The sequence below is a fragment of the Haematobia irritans genome, chromosome 3 (genome assembly GCF_050003625.1).
Source record: "Haematobia irritans isolate KBUSLIRL chromosome 3, ASM5000362v1, whole genome shotgun sequence".
NCBI classification, from domain to species: domain Eukaryota; kingdom Metazoa; phylum Arthropoda; class Insecta; order Diptera; family Muscidae; genus Haematobia; species Haematobia irritans.
The window spans coordinates 17,095,447-17,119,569 of record NC_134399.1 but is presented as its reverse complement, the minus strand read 5'-3'; the positions used below and the strand labels follow the sequence as shown (position 1 = coordinate 17,119,569).

General features: G+C 28.7%; 1 protein-coding gene across 2 annotated transcripts in view; it reads left to right on the top strand.

Annotated features, from left to right (window-relative positions):
- Positions 1-7,599: 7,599 nt before the first annotated feature.
- The window catches only part of sno (Protein strawberry notch), a 60,450-nt gene continuing 43,926 nt past the window's right edge, over positions 7,600-24,123 (top strand). For both annotated transcript variants that reach the window (XM_075298763.1, XM_075298761.1), the window contains exon 1: positions 7,600-8,177. In XM_075298763.1, the coding sequence (XP_075154878.1) occupies positions 8,175-8,177 (3 nt within the window). In that variant the 5' untranslated portion in view covers positions 7,600-8,174. The remainder of the gene's footprint in view (positions 8,178-24,123) is intronic.

The following is a 24,123-nucleotide window of genomic DNA, read 5'->3' as shown; positions in this document are numbered from 1 at the left end:
TCGGTATGTACCTCAAACGGAAATCAATTTTGCGTGCCAATAAAACAGTTTGGCATGTACTTCTTATGGGATCCCGATTAAAAATCAATAACAACGTGTCAAGGAATCTTCGGTTAACATTTCACAATTCTTAAGGCCGGTACTATGCTCGATTTTCGAGCTAAACATCACTTTATTTTCGCCATTACTTTTTCTAAAACAATCAAAATTATAAATGAAAACAAATATATTGTTACGAATTTGATAATTATAGATATAAGTTTATTTAAATTAGTTTCCGTTAATTTAAAATTTAAAATTGTAACGATAAAATTTCGCTATCACTTGTTGGAATCATCTATTCATTTTCTAGTATTTTCCTGAATTTCTTTTATGTTCTTTTGTTTGCTTACCGAAATGTTAGTTCTTACTCTCTCATAGAATAACAACCCCTTTGCTTTGTTATTTTGCTTTCTCATTTCATCTCATTGTCTATTGTCATTGTTGTTGTAGTAATGCGAGCATATATCTATGTGAGTGTGTATGTGTTTGGCAGCCACCAGACGAATTACTTAATGGTCGTAGATCCTTCTAGCATTGTCTAAGAATGTTCTGGCGTTGCCAGAATATTGTAGTGCTACCAGAATGTTCTCGTATTGCCACACCGTCATATATAAAAGCGCTCGCATGCTGCTAACGAGTCAGTCTTAATTAAAGCGTCAAACGAATAACTTCAGTGTGAACGAATTGTAAAGTGTGAAGTCATAGTAAATAAATTGTAGATTGTCGTTATTTAAAAGAACTGTGTTTTAATTGTCGGGTAATTAAAAACGCCTAAATATAAAAACGTAACAATTGGTGTCGGAAGTGAAATAACGAAAAAAAATCTACAATGAAGTTTAATGAGCTTCGAGTGGAAGACCTAAAAAAGGAGTTGAGCAAACTGGAGCTGCCGACAACAGGCAATAAGGCCCAGCTTCAAAAGCGTCTACTGGAAGAGTTTGAACGGCGTAATATTGACATTGCGACGCATGAGTTTGATTATAAGGAAGACATTGATGAATCAATACTCGTCAATACCAGCAGTATAGAAACTCCGTCTGTGGCTTCGAGTGTTGTGGACTACACATCAATGCTCAGTGTTTTGAGCAAAATGATGGAGGAAAACTCTAGAAAAATCATGGATGAGAATTCTAGAAAAATGGAAGAAAATTCTAGAAAAATGGAAGAAAATTCTAGAAAAATGGAAGAAACTTCTAGAAAATTGCTGAAAGAAAATGCCCTACAAATGGAAGCAAGTTCAAGAAAATTGGAAGAAAAATTCGACAAAAATTCTAGAATTCTCAATGAAAAACTACAACAAATTTCTGAAGGCATGGAAAAACGTGTGGACCATATAGAAAATCAAATTGTGGAATTGGATAAGAAAGTTCTTTCTGTGGATGAGAAAATTATGGTTCATGATGAGAAGTTTCTGCACATCGAGAAAAAAATGTCAGAGCTGGAAATTAAAGGTGGTCCAGTGCGCGTCATTGAGGGCTCAAAAATCAAAACTCCTGTTTTCGATGGCTCAACGTCATTTGATGTCTTCAAATTCCAATTCGAAATGGTTGCTTCTAGAAATTTGTGGAATGACGATGATAAAGCAATTGAACTTCTATTGGCATTAAAGGGCAATGCTGCTGATGTGATACAAAGCATTCCCGCTGCTTCTAGAAATAACTATAATGAAGTAATAGCGGCGCTTCAACGCAAGTATGGTGGAGAGCACAAGCAAGACATCTTTAGAATGGAATTAAGAGGTAGAGTCCAGAAATCAAACGAGACTCTACAAGACTTTGCAACAGAAGTTGAGCGGTTGGTGCTACTGACATACCCAGGAGAGAGTCACCCACTTGTGGACCGCATCAAAATTGAGACCTTTGTGAATGGCATTCGAGACCCTGAGATAAAATGTGCAACATATGCCGCACAAAAAGCTACATTCACAGAAACAGTAACATTTGCACTTGTACAAGAGACTGCGAGATTGCTGGCACGGCCTCAAATTCACAAAGTACGCAGAGTAGAGACCGAGTGTGAAGAATCGAAATCGGTCATTGAATTGGTAAAAGAGGCTCTAAAGCAGATAATGCAAGAAATGAAGCAGCAAGCAAATAAATCTAGAATGAAATGCTATAACTGTGATAAGGCTGGACATCTTTCCCGGGAATGTAAAGCGTGGCGTAAAACGTCGGGGTCAATCTCGCCATCTCCATTAAACAATAATCAGAAGAAGGCGACCACAAAGCCAAGCGACTCAAATTCAAATTTTGCGGATAATAGAAAAGCTGGCAAACAAGTTATTGATCAAGCCTTGACACGACGGCATTGCAATGTAGAAAGCAGACGCTACTCGAAGGCTGAACCAAAGGAGACAGTTGTAAATGTCAGACAGTTACACATCGAATCTGGCACAGACTGGTCAACAGAGCAACATAAAGATCCCATTCTGAGAAAAATTATTTCGGCAAAACAAGAAAATAAGAAACCCAGCAAGAAAGACATCGCAGCCGAAAGTCCACTTATGAAAGCATACTGGGCTCAATGGGATAGTTTAGTTCTAGTCAATGGATCCCTGCAACGTAAATGGGAAAGCGAAGATGGCAAGAGCAGCCGAAATTTGATCATCGTTCCAGATTCCAAAATAAGAGATGTTTTGGCGGAGTTCCATAATGGTCCCAGTGGAGGTCATCTGGGAATAACCAAAACCGCCGAGAAAGTGAAGCAACGATTCTACTGGGTTGGATGCCAGAAATCAATTGCTGAATGGGTAGCCAATTGCGAGAAGTGCATGAAGGCGAAAGGTCCAACAAGGAAATGTCGAGGTCCTATGCAAGAATATAGACCAGGAGCCCCGTTTGAAAGAATAGCAATGGACGTGGCAGGCCCTTTCCCAGTAAGTGATTCTGGAAACCGTTATGTCCTTGTGGTCATGGATTACTTCAGCAAATGGCCGGAGGTGTATGCAATTCCAAACCAAGAAGCAAAAACGATTGTGGATGTTGTCAACAAAAACTGGATATGTCGCTACGGTGTGCCGTCCGAGATTCACTCAGACCAGGGAAGAAATTTTGAATCGGCCATATTCAAAGAGATGTGTGAATCCCTTGGTATCAAGAAAACGAGGACTACACCATTACATCCACAATCCGATGGCATGGTAGAAAGGTTTAATCGCACTCTGGAGGAACATCTTCGAAAAGTAGTGGACAACGGCCAGAGGGACTGGGACGAGCATATACCAAAGTTTTTGCTGTCGTATAGATCTGCCATTCATGATTCCACCTCTCGAACACCGGCCAATGTTCTATTCGGAACTGAGTTGAAGTTGCCTGGTGATCTGATATTCGGTGCTAAACCTAATGAGCTCGCCATGGAAGAAAACAGAAACGACATCCCAAACACTTTCGGTGAAGTTCACGAATCAGTGCGCAACAAAATAAAAATGGTCAGCAACAGAATGAAGGCGAGATACGATCGTGCTGTAAATACTGAAGGCTTCCAAGAAGAAGAATTGGTTCTGCTATTTAACCCGCAACGAAAGAAAGGATTGTGTCCTAAACTGCAAACACAGTGGGAAGGCCCATACAAAGTCATCAAGAAGATCAATGATGTTGTATACCGGATTCAGAAGGACGACAGCCCTAGATCAAAGATGAAAGTTGTACATCTGGAACGATTGGCTCCTTACGGAACAGGTTCTGTGCCTGTTCGGGACGAACAGGCTTAAGCGGGAGGCAGTGTTACGAATTTGATAATTATAGATATAAGTTTATTTAAATTAGTTTCCGTTAATTTAAAATTTAAAATTGTAACGATAAAATTTCGCTATCACTTGTTGGAATCATCTATTCATTTTCTAGTATTTTCCTGAATTTCTTTTATGTTCTTTTGTTTGCTTACCGAAATGTTAGTTCTTACTCTCTCATAGAATAACAACCCCTTTGCTTTGTTATTTTGCTTTCTCATTTCATCTCATTGTCTATTGTCATTGTTGTTGTAGTAATGCGAGCATATATCTATGTGAGTGTGTATGTGTTTGGCAGCCACCAGACGAATTACTTAATGGTCGTAGATCCTTCTAGCATTGTCTAAGAATGTTCTGGCGTTGCCAGAATATTGTAGTGCTACCAGAATGTTCTCGTATTGCCACACCGTCATATATAAAAGCGCTCGCATGCTGCTAACGAGTCAGTCTTAATTAAAGCGTCAAACGAATAACTTCAGTGTGAACGAATTGTAAAGTGTGAAGTCATAGTAAATAAATTGTAGATTGTCGTTATTTAAAAGAACTGTGTTTTAATTGTCGGGTAATTAAAAACGCCTAAATATAAAAACGTAACAATATTCATGTTATCACTTAATCAAATTTAAATGACAAAGACAATGCGTATCAATTGAGTTAAATTATCTTCTTTTAATCGCACTATTTTAACAAAATAACCGCGCACGCGTTTGCGTGCTAATAACACAGTTTTGCGATGTACTTCTTGCGTGAGCAAAATTAAAAATCAATAAGAACGTGGCAAGAAATCTTCGATTAAAATCTAACAATTCAATTCTTAAGAAGGGTATTAAATTCGCATTATCGTTCTAAAATTTCCATATTTTCACGGTTACTTTTCTTTTATAATTCATATGCAATGAAGATTAGACTTTTTCAACCGTTGCTTTAGACCAATCCCCATCAATTTATAATAAAATTTGCCAAAAAAAAAGTCATAATCTGGCTCTGCTTTTACAGATTTGATTTCTCGATCTTAATACCCGTTTTAACACAGAAATTTCGTTAGGGCTGCGAACCGGACTAAAAACAATATTTCAAAAAGTAGTACCAGTTTTGACAGTGCGTCTTTATATTTGGGTATTTTACTTTGTGCGTAGCTATGTTCATTATAACGTTACGTTAGTAGACTAATTACCATATAAGCATTAAACATGTAATAGTGATGGCAAAACACTGTTGGGGTTTTTTACTATACTTTTTAACAGAAGAAAACGATAGAAATTAGTAAAATATTGTCCAAATTTTGTATTTTGGGATATTTCATTTCCATTTTCTGGATGTTATATATAAAGTGTCATTGTCATTAAACCAATGTTCATATAAATACAAGCGATTTATATTGGTACGGAAAATCGTACACTCTGCAATATGACAACAACAGTTATCATCTCTGACATATGAAATACAACAAACACAAAAATACAGTGGATTTTTCAGAAAACCAATTGTATATCAAGGTATAGGTTAGGTTATGCTATGATCCCACCGACTCGTTTTCCTCATTCGTTTTTCCAAAACATTTCACCGTTCACATCGGGTTGAGATGTTTTAGTTTGACAGTTACCATGGAAACTAGAAATTTACATTTACTCGAAATTCACATGTATGCAACCTATGTCATAGACCAAGGAAGGTATAGACAACGAAAGTGAATTCACACCGCTGTAGTTTGTCTGCACACCGTAGATGGCTCTTTTTGTCTGCAATTGAGTGATTTTTAAATTTGGCTTTAATTTGTTTTCTTTCGTTTGTTTTTTTTTTGATGAAACACCAAATATTGGAAAAACATGTAAAATTCTATACATCCACATCTTTTTTGTAATGCAAATTGACTGATTTGTACGGTAATTCTTGACTGCGCAATTGAGTGGAATGACTGCGCACTGCAAATAAACAACACCATGGTGAATTATCAAGGTATGTCTCTATTTTAATTGGTCTATGCCTATGTCCAAATAATTACCGCGCGCAAAGGGAAAAATTTTTTATGTTACTTTCACATGTCCATGTTCTTAAAAGCCTTTGTTTATTCTTTTTTTTTTCTATGAAACTTATGTTATTCGGGGTATATTCCAAATTAGGTGGGTTCGTTTTCTAAAATTGACGTGTTTTGGAGGAAAACTTTTGTTTTGAACTTGTTTTTTGGTATGGCGAAAACGACTCGTTTTGAAATGCTTATAAAGGGAAAACATTTCAAACCCCAAAACATGCTTGTTGAGAACATCGTATTAGATGGCGTCACTCACTTTAGTTCACTGCCAGCTTTACGAAACGCAAAGAAAATAGGATTTAGAACCTACTATGTAGTAACAAATGTTCTTTTTTATAAATGTTTTCATTCCATTAATTTTTTGGCAGACAATTCGAAATTATGATTGCCGATGACGATGACTTTAAAAACAATTTATCAAAACAGCGCTTCGACCGCAACGTCGGTAATACCAAAGCTGCAGGCATTTTGCGACTTGTGAGGAAGATGTTATTTTTTTGGCTCTTGTCCCCAAATTATGATGTTTTCGTCACCGAAAATCCCCAATTTAAATTTAAATTCTTCACAAAAATCCCTAACACATTTTTGACAAGTTTTTTTTGAATAAAATAAACAAAAGGCTCTACTGTAGAAAATCAGTAATAATTTAAACATTCAAATTTTGTCAAATCAAGCAATAAGATCACGATTTCAAACAACAACACCAAGAGACTGGTGATCGTATTCCAAATTCTGGAAATCTGAAAATGGGAGTTTGATTACCTTGTATTTATCATGGTACAATAAATCCCAGGTAGTTGCAGTATAACAAAAAAAAAAGAACAACAACAGCAGAATTGAAGTACATCCAAATGCCAGTTTTGTTTATAATTTTAACGTTAGTAAACAACAGATATTAAAATTTTTCAATTTGTTTTGTTTACATTTTAGTGTCAGTTACCAATAAAATGTAACCATAGTAACCTTTGAAACCAATAGTAACGAGACATTTTTTTGCCAGTGGTAACCTGTGGCATGTAAAATGTAACCATAGTAACCTATGTAACCAATAGTAACGAGACATTTTTTGACAGCGGTAACCTGTGGAATATAAAATGTAACCATAGTAACCAGACAGGTTTTGACATTTGGATGTACTCAGCTGTGCACAGCTGACTGTGATGTAGTACCTTTAGTAGTTCTATCATGGTATTTATAAACGAAAATTTACTTCTAAATATTCAAGTAGCAAACTTGTGTGATAGACATGTTGCCAAAGTTGGTTGGTAGTTATCTACAGAAATAAATTTTTGACAAAATTTCCTACAGAAATAAAATTTTTTTGACAAAGATAAAACCGGTTTTTCGAAAAATATCTTTAATTTGGGGAAAAATTCCCACTGTCACTGAGTGCTGCCCGATTCCGTGTTAAGCTCAATGACATGGTGTAGAATGCAATGAGAAAAATCTGCTTTGTGTTAATTTTTTTCCAAGACAACTCTGCCCAGGAATTAATTGAAACATTTTTTTGATATTTTCCGACGCAAACGGCAGTACACTTTGGAGAAACAGACGCAAACTTTATAATATTATGTTGAAAGAGATCTTTGATGCTTCAGTGTTGCTATGACAAACCTGGGTCTTCTAGAAAGTTCATGTGCCCACATGAACTTTTTATTTATGTGTACCAAGAGTACATTTTACCATCTCTGACGCCGTTATTTATTTACCCCGGCTTTTTTACCACCAGGGTACTATTTGAAGCCGTTATTATTTGGTTACCGGCTCCTACATTTATTAGTAATACAAAAATACAGCAAAATATAATTGTCGGTATTCGGAGACGGACGTGTTTCATGTGAACTTCTTCGACATAGGTTTTTTTACGAATTTGTTAGTGATTAACAAGAAGAAAAAACAAATCCGCAGAAAACAATAGAAGTGCTTACCGCTGGTGGTAAATACACACACAAAAAAGATATAAACACCAGATATATGAAAGCAAAATTGTTTAAACTCCCGAAATAAGAATATATCGTGGAATTATAGTGCTAGTTGTAGTATCTTGTGTTGTTGCAAAATAATACCAAAAATATAAAAGCAGATCGAATATCATTCACTTAACTTAGAACCAAAGCTATTTTGGGTGGTTTGCAACAATTTAAATACTTTGTTCTAAGGAATAAATCTAAAATAAACTTGATTAGAAGTGTTACAAAAACACAAAAGTCATCATATCAACTTTTGGTTGGTCGTTTCGGTGTAAAGAAAAAAAAAATAACGAATAAAGGAATCATCATCATCGTCATAGGTGTCTGTGGTCATAAAAGCAAAGGTGTTTGCACAAAAACAGTGTTAAAATTTTAAAATCTATAACGCCGAGTAATAAACAGTACAATGGTAAGTTGCTGGCTTGTAAAAGTCATAGGATTTTTGCAAAACATTTTTACGTAAATAAAATTCACATTCGATAATTCTTTCCATACACACTTAAGATATTTACACACACATGCACACAATTCTTTCCTCCTCCAGTTTTGCTTTTTGTAACAAGAGATTTGTAGTTCTTCCGGGGAAATTTGCTTCTAATTCCTCTAGCCTTCATTTTATTAAATATTCACTAAACTTTTGTGTTCTTTAAAATATTTACAAAATTGTTGAATATTTCAATAGATTTTGCAATAACCCCAGAACTTCTTCCTCTTCTTTCTTATGTCCATGCTGCTGCTGCTGTCAAACTCAACATTGTTCAAATGTCAAAAAATGTGTTGTTGAGTTTTGTTTTTGTTATCGTTGCTCTAGGCCTATAGTCATCTCTTTCTAACATTAATGATTTTGTATGGTTCCAATGGTGCGTAGAATTCACAGCTGGTTTTCTATGGCACAGTGGTTGCTACCGATACCGCATGAAAAACATGTGTTTTGATTACAACGTGCTTTTTTATTAAACACTTTTATTGTTGTTGTTGTTTTTATAATAATCAAATAGTTTGTTTTTTTGTTTTCCGTTGTCAATGTTTGTTTTATCATTGAGAAATATACATATTAATGAGAAACAAAATTAGTGGGTGTCTTTTCAATGTTAACAAATTTGGTGGGCAAAACTATTGTCTATGAGAAATTTGTTTTGTAAATATACAGAATGAAATATAAAAACAAAACAACCTGGAGGCATTTAGGAAATTGTCCCGAACTACTAAAATTTCTAGAAAATTCCATATTTTGTTATCAAAACTCTTTAAAGTTTTAGGCTACCACATGGTATCAATCATTCATGTCATATATTAAATTGAGAGTTGCCAAAATCAATGTCAGATTGATTTTAATGGCTATAGGAAGTTCATTTTAAACTAAGCCTCCCATGTCCATTGTGGTATCATGTTGATATGAAACACACAAGGCCATCATGCTATCCAGTGGACAACTGTAGCACACGGCATATCAATGGGTGGTTTAGTACGTTCTCCGTAGAAACAATGTGTCATAGGTTAGGTCATGGATTCAATCCCAGAAACAGGCGAAGCTTTCAAAAGGTTTTTTTTTCAGCGGTAATTATTTTTCTAAAAACATTTTCCACATTCAACGTTTTCAGTAATGCCTCATACTGTATGGCCCACCATTCGGATACTGCTTTAGGATGTCGAACAGTTACTCGACGTTGAATTGGGCCTTTTTTCTTTAAGGCAAGTATTAATTTGGCATTATCGCGTTAAAATAGCCATGTTTTCACGGTTACTTTTCTTTAATAATTCATAAAACAAAATAATAAAATCTTCCAATCGTTCCTTTGGATCATTTTCCACCAAGTTATAATAAAAGTTGCCAATAAAGTAATAATGTTATACTTCTTTAACAGATTTATTTTTGATTTTAGCGGTTAAACGGTAACTTAACCCCTACATTTAAGAGCAGTCATAAATATCTGTTAACTTTTTTTGTACATAGTTTTAAGCTAATATTCAGAAATGAAGTTACATTTTTTACACACCCACTTCTTTCCTTCCCTTGAAAATTACACAAATATGGTGGGATTATCCCGAACGGAATGGAAAATTCACTAACATATACACTCCGGGAAAAAATGTGCCAGTTCCAAAGATTAATTTTCTAAATAAATAAATAAAATTTCGCCAGGTGTTGGAACTTTCTGTCATTTGACCTGGGTATTTTCTCCCATAGTAATAATGTGTTTCGTCGTAAAATCTTGTATCATTTTTATAATTGTTCCTATATTTGCTATCTAGTCATTTGCGACTTCCGATGGTTATATTTATTATAATCATTATATGGAATTATTAATTTGCAAAAATTTCGTTTTGATATTTTCGTAAAGAGTCAGTTCTAAACATTAATTTTTTGTCATTTGCTGCTCAAAATAAAATTTCGCATTTTCGTGGTTTTGGTCACAATTTTTACACCCACCACCATAGAATAGTTGTGGGGATATAATAGGTTTGTCATTCCGTTTGTAACACATCGAAATATCGATTTCAGACTATATATAATGTATATACATACATTCTTGATAAGGGAGAAATTCTGAGACGATATAACCATGTCCGTCTGTCGGTCTGCCTGTTGTAATCACATTACAGTCTTCAATAATGGAGCACTAGTTCTGTAAATTGGCATAAATTCGTCTTTTGCCTGCAGGCAGGTCAAGTTCGAAGATGGGCTATATCGGTCCAGGTTTTGATATAGCCCCCATATAAACCGACCTTTCGATTTGGGATCTTGGGCTTATAGATGCCGTAGTTATTATTCAATTTTTCTGAAATTGGAATTCTAGAGGTATTTTATGACTACAAAGAGTTGTGCCTAAAATGGTGAGTATCGGTTCATGTTTTGGTATAAGCCCCATATAGACCGATCTCCCGATTTTATTTCTTGAGCTTGCAGAAACCGTAGTTTTTGTTCAATTTGTCTGAAATTGGAATTCTAGAGGTATTTTATGATCACAAAGAGGTGTGCCGAAAATGGTGAGTATCGGTCCAAGTTTTGGTATAGGCCCCATATAGACCGATCTCCCGATTTTACTTCTTGGGCTTGTAGAAACCGTAGTTTTTATCCAATTTGTCTGAAATTGGAAATCTAGAGGTGTTTTAGAACCGCAAATACGTGTGCCGACCAATTTTACTTTTTGGGTTTCTAGAAACAATAGTTTTTATCCGATTTGCCAGAAATTAACAATCTTGAGGTTTTTTTGGACCATAAATAGTTGTGCCGAATATATAGTACAGTTTTTGATATAACCCCCTAATGAACCAGCCCTCCGATTTGGGATCTAGAAGTACATTTAGATGTGCTGAATATTGTGTGTATCCGTCCATGTTTTTGGTATAACCCCCATAAGATCGATCTCCCGCTATAACTCCTTGAGTTTCTATAAACCGTAGTTTTTAACTGATTTGCCTAAATAGATAGATATACTGGTATCTAAGACCCACAAAAACGTGTATCGAATTTAGTTTTTATCGGTCCATTTGGTAAGGCCTCCATATAGACCAATTTCACTTCTTGAGGGTATAGTAGACGCACTGACCATGAAAATTGCTTGAAAATGAATGTAAATTTTTTCAACGCTTAGTATGAGATATCTACTATATCTTAATATATATTTAACATTTAGTATTTTTACTATTTATAAATATTTTTTTTATTATTATTTCTATTTACTACACCATTGTCTTAAAGATTTTATCTAGTTTTTTTTTTATATATACCATTGTTGAAGTTTATATTTTATTACAATTTTGTGTGATGCAGGATTTTAGGTCTATTTATTGACTTTTGTATCACTTTGTACGATAATAAATAAAATATAAAATAAAAATATATAAAATTTCACGTCTCGTAATCATTTAAATAATGGGGGTAAAGATTTTCAGATTTTAGATTTCAAATCATGGCGTTATTTCATCATTTTCTTGCACACTTACAAGAGATGTTTTTGATTCCTCTAAAACTCAAACAAATGGTTCCTATAAATCCAGAATACGATCTGGTCTTCATAGGTAAAATCTTTAAATTTATCTTGGGGAAACGCACTGGTTGATCTGCTTGGGAGAACAGTAGTAACCCGCTACGATTAAATGTTTTCGGCGGAAACTATTATATTTGATTTATGGTGGTGGGAATTTAAGATTCAGCCTGGCCGAACATACTGCTGTATATACTTATTTGTTCAAATCTGATCTTTTAACGGTGAGATCATTGTAAACAAACTATGGTGAGATTATTGTAGTGGCTTTGATATATTCTGAAATGCCTGTCAGGGTTGCCAGGTGCTGGAACTTTATGCGTATTTTCTTCCATATTAATAATGTGTTTCGTCGTAAAATCTTGTATCGTTTTTATAATTATTCCTAGATTTGCTATATACTCATTTGCGGCTTCCGATGGTTACATTTATTATAATCATTATATGGAATTGTTATAAATGGTCTTATTAATGTATTATTACCACCACCTGAACTGGATTATTCGTAATTATCAGTTTTATAATTAACGCTTGTTTATGATATTTTGTTTTTATGGTCGGAGATCCATTAAATTGAATTATTTTTTTTTAGTTTTTATTATTAATTAGGATAGATTTTATTTTACATATTGTTGCTCAGGATTTGTATGCTATACAGTTTTTTGCCATATTCTATAAGTATTTTCAATAAAATAAATAAAAAATAAATAAAAAATAAATAAAATAAATGTCAATAGGGTTCCTGAAAAGGCTTGGCTTCATAGATCTTCGTGGAATTCTTTTTGAAAGTCATATCTTACCGGTGACTGGGCTTCAGTGAGATGTGACAAAGTTAAGAAAAAGTTATATTCAATTTAATCTTGCATATCGTCTGGTACATGCATCTCATCTAACCTTCCAAATAGGTTAGGTTGGAAAGACAATCTAAGATTTCTTGTCCCATGTAGCTGCTATATGCCTAAGACAGCTTTCAATCACGAATTAATTATAGTGAAATCTCTCAATTTTGGACACATACAAATCAACCTCTCATAAGTGAACGTCTCCCAAATGTGGACGAAATTTAGGCGTAATGGAAATTTAGGAATTGAGTGTCTACTACTGAAAGGATTCATTGTAAACAGTTGACTTGTTTGTGGCAATTTTTATTTTATTAAAATTAGTGTAGTTTTCAATTAATAACATTTATTCCCCCATGTTCCGAAATTCGGAATCGCAAAAGACAAGAATTTACTTCTTATATAGCAAAAAAAAAAAAAAAATACTTGTGGATTTTAATCCAATTCTAATTTGATCTTCCCATTAATGAAAACTATATTGCAAATTTTTAAGTTTGTAAGTTTTAGGATTAAAAAAATATCGCCAAACGAAAATTTTACGATTTGCGATTCCGAATATCGGAACATGCGGCTTTATTCTCCAAACTAATATACACAAGGCCAAACCTGACCTTGTAAATATATTACAGATTAATGCGGTGATACAATAGCTATATAATAATAGGATTATTAAGAAATAAAATATAAAAAAAATCTATAAGAATTTAATAACAATTAAACTAATAAATAAATATAAAATTAAAAAATTATTGAAAATTGAAAATTCAATTAAAATTGCAATTGGAAACATATCAGCAATTTATGTGTATTATGCTGAATTTTTGCGACCTATATGGCGAACGAAAAAGTGCTCAGTTTAAACCAAGATAATGTAACGGCCCAAACCTTTGGCCTTGTCAGGATCGATTTGCCGGAATTGGTCCCATCCACTATATTCCCTCGATTTCGCCCAGTATGATTTTTGTTTCCAAATAAAAAAAGTCACTCGTTGCTACCAATTGTTACTCGAAGTCCATCGGCAATAGGGTTACGTAGCGTATGACCCTAGAAAGTTGTCAACATTTTATTTCTATAGAAAATTTTGTCAAAATTTTATTTCTATAGAAAATTTTGTCAAAATTTTATTTCTATGCAATATTTTGTCAAAATTTTATTTCTATAGAAAATTTTGTCAAAATTTTATTTCTATAGAAAATTTTGTCAAAATTTTATTTCTATAGAAAATTTTGTCAAAATTTTATTTCTATAGAAAATTTTGTCAAAATTTTATTTCTATAGAAAATTTTGTCAAAATTTTATTTCTATAGAAAATTTTGCCAAAATTTTATTTCTATCGACAATTTTGTCAAAATTTTATTTCTATAGAAAATTTTGTCAAAATTGTATTTCTATAGAAAATTTTGTCAAAATTTTATTTCTATAGGAAATTTTGTCAAAATTTTATTTCTATAGAAAATTTTGTCTAAATTTTATTTCTATAGAAAATTTTGTCAAAATTTTATTGCTATCGAAAATTTTGTCAAAATTTAATTTCTATCGAAAATTTTGTCAAAATTTTATTTCTATAGAATATTTTGTCAAAATTTTATTTCTATAGAAAATTTTGTCAAAATTTTATTTCTATAGAAAATTTTGTCAAAATTTTATTTCTATAGAAAATTTTGTCAAAATTTTATTTCTATAGGAAATTTTGTCAAAATTTTATTTCTATAGAAAATTTTGCCAAAATTTTATTTCTATAGAAAATTTTGTCAAAATTTTATTTCTATAGAAAATTTTGTCAAAATTTTATTTCTATCGAAAATGTTGTCAAAATTTTATTTCTATAGAAAATTTTGTCAAAATTTTATTCTATAGAAAATTTTGTCAAAATTTTATTTCTATAGAAAATTTTGTCAAAATTTTATTTCTATAGAAAATTTTGTCAAAATTTTATTTCTATAGAAAATTTTGTCAAAATTTAATTTCTATAGGAAATTTTGTCAAAATTTTATTTCTATAGAAAATTTTGTCAAAATTTTATTTTATAGAAAATTTTGTCAAAATTTTATTTCTATAGAAAATTTTGTCAAAATTTTATTTCTATAGAAAATTTTGTCAAAATTTTATTTCTATCGAAAATTTTGTCAAAATTTTATTCCTATAGAAAATTTTGTCAAAATTTTATTCTTATAGAAAATTTTGTCAAAATTTTATTTCTATAGAAAATTTTGTCAAAATTTTATTTCTATAGAAAATTTTGTCAAAATTTTATTTCTATGCAATATTTTGTCAAAATTTTATTTCTATAGAAAATTTTGTCAAAATTATATTTCTATAGAAAATTTTGTCAAAATTTTATTCTATAGAAAATTTTGTCAAAATTTTATTTCTATAGGAAATTTTGTCAAAATTTTATTTCTATAGAAAATTTTGTCAAAATTTTATTTCTATAGAAAATTTTGTCAAAATTTTATTTCTATAGAAAATTTTGTCAAAATTTTATTTCTATAGAAAATTTTGTCAAAATTTTATTTCTATAGAAAATTTTGTCAAAATTTTATTCGATAGACAATTTTGTCAAAATTTTATTTCTATAGAAAATTTTGTCAAAATTTTATTTCTATAGAAAATTTTATCAACATTTTATTTCTATAGAACATTTTGTCAAAATTTTATTTCTATAGAACATTTTATCAAAGTTAGTTCATTCTTGCCGTAAAACAGTTTAGATTTTGTTCTGTTTGTTCATTATATCCTTATCATAGAAAAACCCATTAAAAAAATTATAGCAAAAGTAACAGATACTTCAAAGTTCATTTCATTTATAATAAATTTATATGCAACATAGTTTAATAACTTTAATTGTCAAAAACTTTGTGAGTAACTTTCTCACATTAAGAACATCTGTGACTTGGTTTGGTGGAAGTAATGAATTACTAGTATCGCAATCCTTTTAAGAAAACGTTTACTTCGATTCGTAATGAACGCAAGTATATGACCATTTATTCTCATTTTCATTTCCAATGTTTATCGGTTTATATGTACGGAAGAAGCAACGGAGTTGTTGTTTCACTACTTACACATACTTAGATGATACTGAGAGAATTTTTAACAGCAACTATGGTAGAGCTTAAATAATTAATTATATATAAAAATTCGGGATGAAACTTTTTACTACCTTTGTCATTTACAAGGGGAAGTATCCGAATTTTCCTAACAGATTAAAACATTTTTATTGAAACTGCTTCAAATCACGGAAAATCCAATTAAAATGTATTTAAAAATTTAATTGATCCAAATGATTTCTGTGATTAATTTAAAGATTTTTTTAATTGAAGTGTAATTTTAATTTAAAAAAATTAAAAAAAAAAAAAATTTAAAATAATTGTTTTTTTTATTTTGATCAAAATCAACAATTTTTTTTATTGTTGATTCACTTAAAAAAATAATTGAAAGTATCCAACAATTAAATGAAAATTCATTTAAAAATTTAATAGATCCCAATGACTTTTATGATTAATTTTAGTTAATGTTTTTATAGAATTGAAATTTTAATTGAAAAATGTTTGGGGATATTCTTTTCTGTATATTACTATCCATTGACTAACTGTAAACTGTAAACCTAAATGTAACAAAATTTTATTTTTTTAATTTAATTTTAACAAAATTTTGTATAGAAATAAAATTTTGAGAAAATTTTGTATAGAAATAAAATTTTGAGAAAATTTTCTATAGAAATAAAATTTTGAGAAAATTTTCTATAGAAATAAAATTTTGCCAAAATTTCCTATAGAAATACAATATTGACAAAATTTCCTATAGAAATAAAATTTTGACAAAATTTCCTATAGAAATAAAATTTTGACAAAATTTCCTATAGAAATAAAATTTTGACAAAATTTTCTATAGAAATAAAATTTTGACAAAATTTTCTATAGAAATAAAATTTTGACAAAATTTTCCATAGACATAAAATTTTGACAAAATTTTCTATAGAAATAAAATTTTGACAAAATTTTCTATAGAAATAAAATGTTGACAAAATTTTCTATAGAAATAAAATTTTGACAAAATTTCCTATAGAAATAAAATTTTGAAAAATTTTCTATAGAAATAAAACTTTGACAAAATTTTGTGTATAAATAGAATTTTGACAAAATTTTCTATCGAAATAAAATTTGGATAAATATTTTATAGGAATAAAATTTGGACAAAATTTTCCATTAAAATAAAATTTTGACAAATTTTTCTATAGAAATAAAATTTGTACAAAATTTTCTATAGAAATAAAAATAAAATTTTGACAAATTTTTCTATAAAATTTTGACAAAATTTTCTATAGAAATAAAATTTTGACAAAATTTTCTATAGAAATAAAATTTTGACAAAATTTTCTATAGAAATAAAATTTTGACAAAATTTTCTATAGAAATAAAATTTTGAGAAAATTTTCTATAAAATTGCGGTAGATTGTTTTGGGCTTGAGTGGTAACTGTGGTTACGACACTTCGTGTTCAATGGCATTTGTGGCTGAGTCTGCTAAGACGTTCTGTTATGGTGCCAATATACCAACGTTAATTGTAGAAATTAGATAAAAATAAAAGTGTAATAAAAAATACTGAAAAAAAAAATTCTATATAAATAAAATTTTGACAAAATTTTCTATAGATATAAAATTTTGACAAAATTTTCTATAGAAATAAAATTTTGACAAACATTTTTATAGAAATAAAATTTTGACAAAATTTTCTATAGAAATAAAATTTTGACAAACATTTTTATAGAAATAAAATTTTGACAAAATTTTCTATAGAAATAAAATTTTGACAAAATTTTCTATAGAAATAAAATTTTGACAAAATGTTCTATAGAAATAAAATTTTGACAAAATTTTCTATAGAAATAAAATTTTGACAATATTTTCTATAGAAATAAAATTTTGCAGTCGTACGAAAATTTTCATTTGTTTGGTACTCACGTTTAGTTCATACAATTTTTGAGACATACTTAAAAAAAGTAAGATTTCATTAAGCTGTGGAAAATTTCGATAAAAATAATAAAATTTAACTACAAGCAAATAATTTTTTCCAATCAAAATAAGTTAAATTTAGCGTTAGTTTAACTACGGAAATTTGTTTCTGTGTAGGGTAAGTGCAGCAAATGTGGTATACCCATTTGTTTTTCGAAAGCCAATTTTTTGTTTTTCTTCGACGAGGCTAAGATTTTACCACATTCATTTTACTAGTGTTAGCCATCCACGCAACTACGAGAGAAAAATTAGAAACCCATAATTTCGGATATATTTGCGAATTTATTAAAAAACACATTAAGCACGGATTCATAAAATGTGCAGGTAATGTGGTACACCATAATGTAGATTTTTTTGTAAAAAAAAAATAAATGCAATATGTGTTTCGCAATTGCATACATTTTATGCTTATTTAGTACTCGTCAGTTATTTACATCCGAAAATTAATAAATTTAAAATATATCTTCACACAAAACGAAATGATTAAGAACCACCAAAAAAAACCTTCGAGCACGGATAAATGTGAATTCTTTCAACTGGCACAAAGAAAGAGTTGCAAAAATCAAATTGATCTTTGATTGCTTCATTTTCTGACAACCACAATCTATTCAGCTTGGTTTAGTTATTCGTATGTTGTTAGATAGAGAAAAAAGCTACTATACCACATTACCAGCCTATACCACATTTGCTGCACTTACCCTATACATTTTTGATCCCAATTTTTTTCTAACTTACTCAAGTTTTCTAGCAAATATTTTTTAATATGGCCACTCTAGCAAACTAACAACCTAGCTCAATGTAGGCATCATCAACACCTGCGTCTTTAATATTTATATGAAGTATTTCTCTGCTCTCAATTCTATCTATTTCTCTTTTACTCACACTATTCAAACAAAGTTTTAGTATATAAAGTAATGCGCAGTTTCATTATAAATGTTGTGGGTGTTGGGAAACTTTGCAGATTTATCTCCTTTGCCACCCCCTCCACCCCTTTCCAGCATAAACAATTAAATAACGCTAGATGCTCTGCTGCATTCCGGTGTCAATGAGCTGGACAAGGACAAAAGAGAGAGAGAGATTTTTTTTGAAAGAAAATGCATGGTTTTCAATGAAATGCATAGAGAAAAAACTATGCATTTTTCTTTTCGTTCTTTCTCTGTCTCTCTCTCTGGGTGTTGCGACGTCAGCAGTAAAGCCAGAGAGAAAGGATTTTGTTTGTTGTGTAATTGAATGTGTGATGTGAAGAATGTGTCTTTGAACCTAGATGAATAACAGGGGGTAAAGGGGGAGAAGGAAGTTGGAGAGTTGTAAGCTCATTTATATATGAATATACAGAATTGGATTTTCTATTATAGGGTGGGATGAGGTGGAATTTGTTGCCCACTGTTTTTTCTCTTGAGTTTTATATTTTCTGCATAGTATTTTGGTTTTTATTTTAATTTCTTAAATGTGCCAGAATAACTGTATAATGGATTAGAAGACCAAAACATATGGAAAATGTGGAAGTTTTAGAATTTTTCTTCTCTTCCTCTTCCTATCTCACTCTCTCTCTTTCTCTCACTATCATTGAGGGAGAAAACTTCTGGGTTCTTTTCAATTATATTGCGGTTGTTTGCCTAAAAGTTATATTTTTGTAGCCAAGAAATAGCAATACATGTGTAGATATGCTTTTTTGAAATTTGGTTTACCAGGACATATAATATAAGGAAAGCAAATATCAAAATATATGTATGTATATCTCTGTGCATATATATATAGACAGACATATGTAAACACATACATATGGGAGCATTATAGACATTTACTGAGTAAAATGTATGCTTTTGTTGTCGTTTTTCCACGTTTTGCCAAGGACTTGGATTTTTTTTCTGAGCATTTATTTTGTATTACAAGGTCATTCGTATTGTTTTTATTACGATTCCAAGTCAATGGCACCGACAGTTTTCTTATTTCTTTTTTTTTTTTTGCTTTTCAACATCTTCGCATTTTTGTTGTCTTTAAGAAAGTCTGGAATGAATGAAACAGCTGAGTTTATTATGACTGTTTAAATAGAAAAGGGAGAAAATTCATGAAATAAAGGCTTTACGATTTTCGTTAAGAATTTATAGATACCAAAAAATATCAAATCAATTACATATTTTAATAAATATTGTAACAATTTTGAAAATTAAAAAAAAAATCTAAGAATTTCGAAAGATTTAAAAATTGTTCCTCTTTGGGTGTGAAGTTTTTGGTTTTTTTTTTGTTTTTTTGGAAAACTTTTTTCGATAAGATGATTTGAAATTTCTTTGCCTTCACAAACTTCTTGTCCATAGAAAATTTATTTTCAGGAATTTTTAATTCCCTAAAGTTTGTTGTTTTTGCTTTTTTATTTAGTTAGTAGTGGTAATAGTTGTATGGCATTTTGTTGAAAATTTTCATTTACAAAATATGTAATACTTTGATATGTTCTTTATACATTGGCTTGTCTTCCTAACATTTCCCAGATTCTAGCGCTCCTTATGTTTTACTATGTGTGTAGTATACAATGTTTGTGGTGAATTAGGTTTGCACTATGCTATGGTATTTGTAATGCACTTGTGTTAGTTTTATTGAGGGGGATTGTGTTAAAAAATGTAACAGAGACGTAAAATTTGAAGGGGGAGAAAATTTGTTTTGGAGCTGAATACACTCGAGACAAGATTAATCTACCAACATTTTACGAAAACTTCAAATTTTTACCAAATTAAAAAAATCTTATTTATAAGTTTTCGATGGTTAGTATAGAAAAAGTTTTTCTTCCCAAATAGTATGTAATTACACACGCAGAGAAGGAATATGATCACCCCAAACTTGTTTTAAGGGCAAAATTTTATTTTTGGACGGTGAGCATGGAAATTTCTATGAACTAAACTAGGGTTAAATTGGTTGTTCGTAAATTTTCAGTAGAAATAAACTTTTGACAAAATTGTCTATTGAAATAAAATGTTTATAAATTTTTTTATAGAAAAAAAAAATTGACAAAATTCTCTATAGAAATAAAATTTTGAGAAAATTTTCTATAGAAATAACATTATGAGAAAATTTTCTATAGAAACAGAAATTGGAGAAAATTTTCTATAGAAATAAAATTTGGACAACATTTTCTATAGAAATAAAAGTTTGACAAAATTTTCTATAGAAATAAAATTTTGAGAAAATTTTATGACTATAGAAATAAAATTATGACAAAATGTTGTATAGAAATTAAATTATGACCAAATTTTCTATAGAAATAACATTTTGAAAAAGTTTTCTATAGAAATAAAATTTTGAGAAAATTTTCTATAGAAATAAAATTATGACAAAATGTTGTATAGAAATCAAAGTTTGAGAAAATTGTCTATAGAAATAAAATGTTTCGAAAATTTTTTATGGAAATAAAATTTTGACAAAATTTTATGACTATAGAAATAAAATTATGACAAAATGTTGTATAGAAATAACATTATGACAAAATTTTCTATAGAAATAACATTTTGAGAAAGTTTTCTATAGAAATAAAATTTTGAGAAAATTTTCTATAGAAATAAAATTTTGACAAAATTTTTTATAGAAATCAAATTTTGAGAAAATTGTCTATAGAAATAAAATTTTTAGAAAATTTTCTATAGAAATAAAATTTTGAGAAAATTTGCCATAGAAATAAAGTTTTGAGAAAATTTTCTACAGAAATAAGATTTGGACAAAATTTTCTAAAGAAATAAAATTTGGACAAAATTTTCTATAGAAATAAAATTTTGACAGAATTTGCTATAGAAACAGAAATTGGAGAAAATTTTCTATAAAAATAAAATTTAGTGAAAGTTTTCTATAGAAATAAAATTTTGAGAAAATTTTCTATAGAAATAAAATATTGACAAAATTTTCTATAGAAATAAAATTTTGACAAAATTTTCTATAGAAATAAAATTTTGACAAATTTTTCTATAGAAATAAAATGTTGACCGAATTTCTATAGAAACAAAAATTGGAGAAAATTTTCTATAGAAATAAAATTTAGTGAAAGTTTTCTATAGAACTAAAATTTTGAGAAAATTTTCTATAGAAATAAAATTTTGAGAAAATTTTCTATAGAAATAAAATTTTGACAAAATTTTCTATAGAAATAAAATTTTGACAAAATTTTATGATAGAAATAAAATTTTGAGAAAAGTTTCTATAGAAATAAAATTTTGACAAAATTTTCTATAGAAATAAAATTTTGCTAAAATTTTATATAAAAATAAAATTTTTAGAAAATTTTCTTTGGAAATAAAATTTTGACAAAATTTTCTATAGAAATAAGATTTAGACAAAATTTTCTATAGAAATAAAATTTGGACAAAATTTTCTATAAAAATAAAATTTTGACAGAATTTTCTATAGAAACAAAAATTGGAGAAAATTTTCTAAAAAATTGACAAAATTTTCTATAGAAATAACATTTTGACAAAATTTTCTATAGAAATAAAATTTTTGAGAATTTTAATATAGAAGTAATATTAAGATAAAATTCATAAATTTTCTATAGGAATAAAATTTTGACAACATTTTCTATAGGAATAAGATTTTGACAAAATTTTCTATAGAAATACAATTTTGACAAAATTTTCTATAGAAATAAAATTTTGAGAAAATTTTCTATAGAAATAACATTTTGAGAAAATTTTCTATAGAAATAAAATTTTGAGAAAATTTTCTATAGAAATAGAATTTTGAGAAAATTTTCTTTAGAAATAAAATTTTGACTAAATTTTTTATAGAAATAAAATGTTGAGAAAATTTTCTATAGAAACAAAAATTGGAAAAAATTTTCTATAGAAATAAAATTTTGTGAAAGTTTTCTATAGAACTAAAATTTTGAGAAAATTTTCTATAGAAATAAAATGTTGACAACATTTTCTATAGAAATAAGATTTTGACAAAATTTTATGACTATAGAAATAAAATTATGACAAAATGTTGTATAGAAATAAAATTATGAAAAAATTTTCTATCGAAATAACATTTTGAGAAAGTTTTCTATAGAAATCAAATTTTGAGAAAATTTTCTATAGAAATCCAATTATGAGAAAATTTTCTATAGAAATAAAATTTTGACAAAATTTTCTATAGAAATACAATTTTGACAAAATTCTCTATAGAAAAAAAATATGGACAAAATTTTCTATAAAAATAAACTTTTGACAAATTTTCTATTGAAAAAATAAAATGTTTATAAAATTTTCTATAGAAATAAAATTTTTACAAAATTTTCTTTGGAAATAAAATTTTGACAAAATTTTCTATAGAAATAAGATTTGGACAAAAATTTCTATAGAAATAAAATTTGGACAAAATTTTCTATAGAAATAAAATTTTGACAGAATTTTCTATAGAAACAAAAATTGGAGAAAATTTTCTATTGAAATAAAATTTAGTGAAAGTTTTCTATAGAACTAAAATTTTGAGAAAATTTTCTATAGAAATAAAATTTTGACAAAATTTTCTATAGAAATAAAATTTTGACAAAATTTTATGACTATAGAAATAAAATCTTGACAAAATTGTATGACTATAGAAATAAAATTATGACAAAATTTTCTATAGAAATAACATTTTGAGAAAATTTTCTATAGAAATAAAATTTTGAGAAAAGTTTCTATAGAAATAAAATTTTGACAAAATTTTCTATAGAAATAAAATTTTGCTAAAATTTTCTATAAAAATAAAATTTTTAGAAAATTTTCTATAGAAATAAAATTTTGAGAAAATTTTCTATGGAAATCAAATTTTGAGAAAATTGTCTATAGTAATAAAATTTTGAGAAAATTTTCTATAGAAATAAAATTTTGAGAAAATTTTCCATAGAAATTAAATTTTGAGAAAATTTTCTATAGAAATAAAATTTTGAGAAAATTTTCCATAGAAATAAAATTTTGATAAAAATTTCTATAGAACCAAATTTTGTATAGAAATAAAATTTTAACAAAATTTTGTATAGAAATTTTCTATAGAAAAAAAATTTGGACAAAATTTTCTATAGAAAAAAAAATTTCACAAAAATTTTCTTTAGAAATAAAATGTTGACTAAATTAAATTTTGACAAAATTCTCTATAGAAACAAAAGTTGACAAAATTCTTTATAGAAATAAAATTTTGACAAAATTCTCTATAGAAGTAAAATTTTGACAAAATTCTCTATAGAAATAAAATTTTTACAATATTCTCTATAGAAATAAAATTTTGACAAAATTTTCTATAGAAATAAAATTTTGACAATATTTTCTATAGAAAAAAATTTTTGCAAAATAAGACTTTTTTGTTTGGTAAAATTTTCTCCCAATTTTGGAAGATTATTTTTGGCTCGAGTGGCAACCGTGAGAACGATGGCTTTAGATTATATCTTCCAGACGTCTCTGTACTGAAGTTCGTAAAAAATATATGTTATAGAAATGTAATTGAAGTACCTCTTTGCTGGAGGAGAATTTTTTTCAAAAACACCAAGAATTATATCAAACAATAAAATATCCCGAA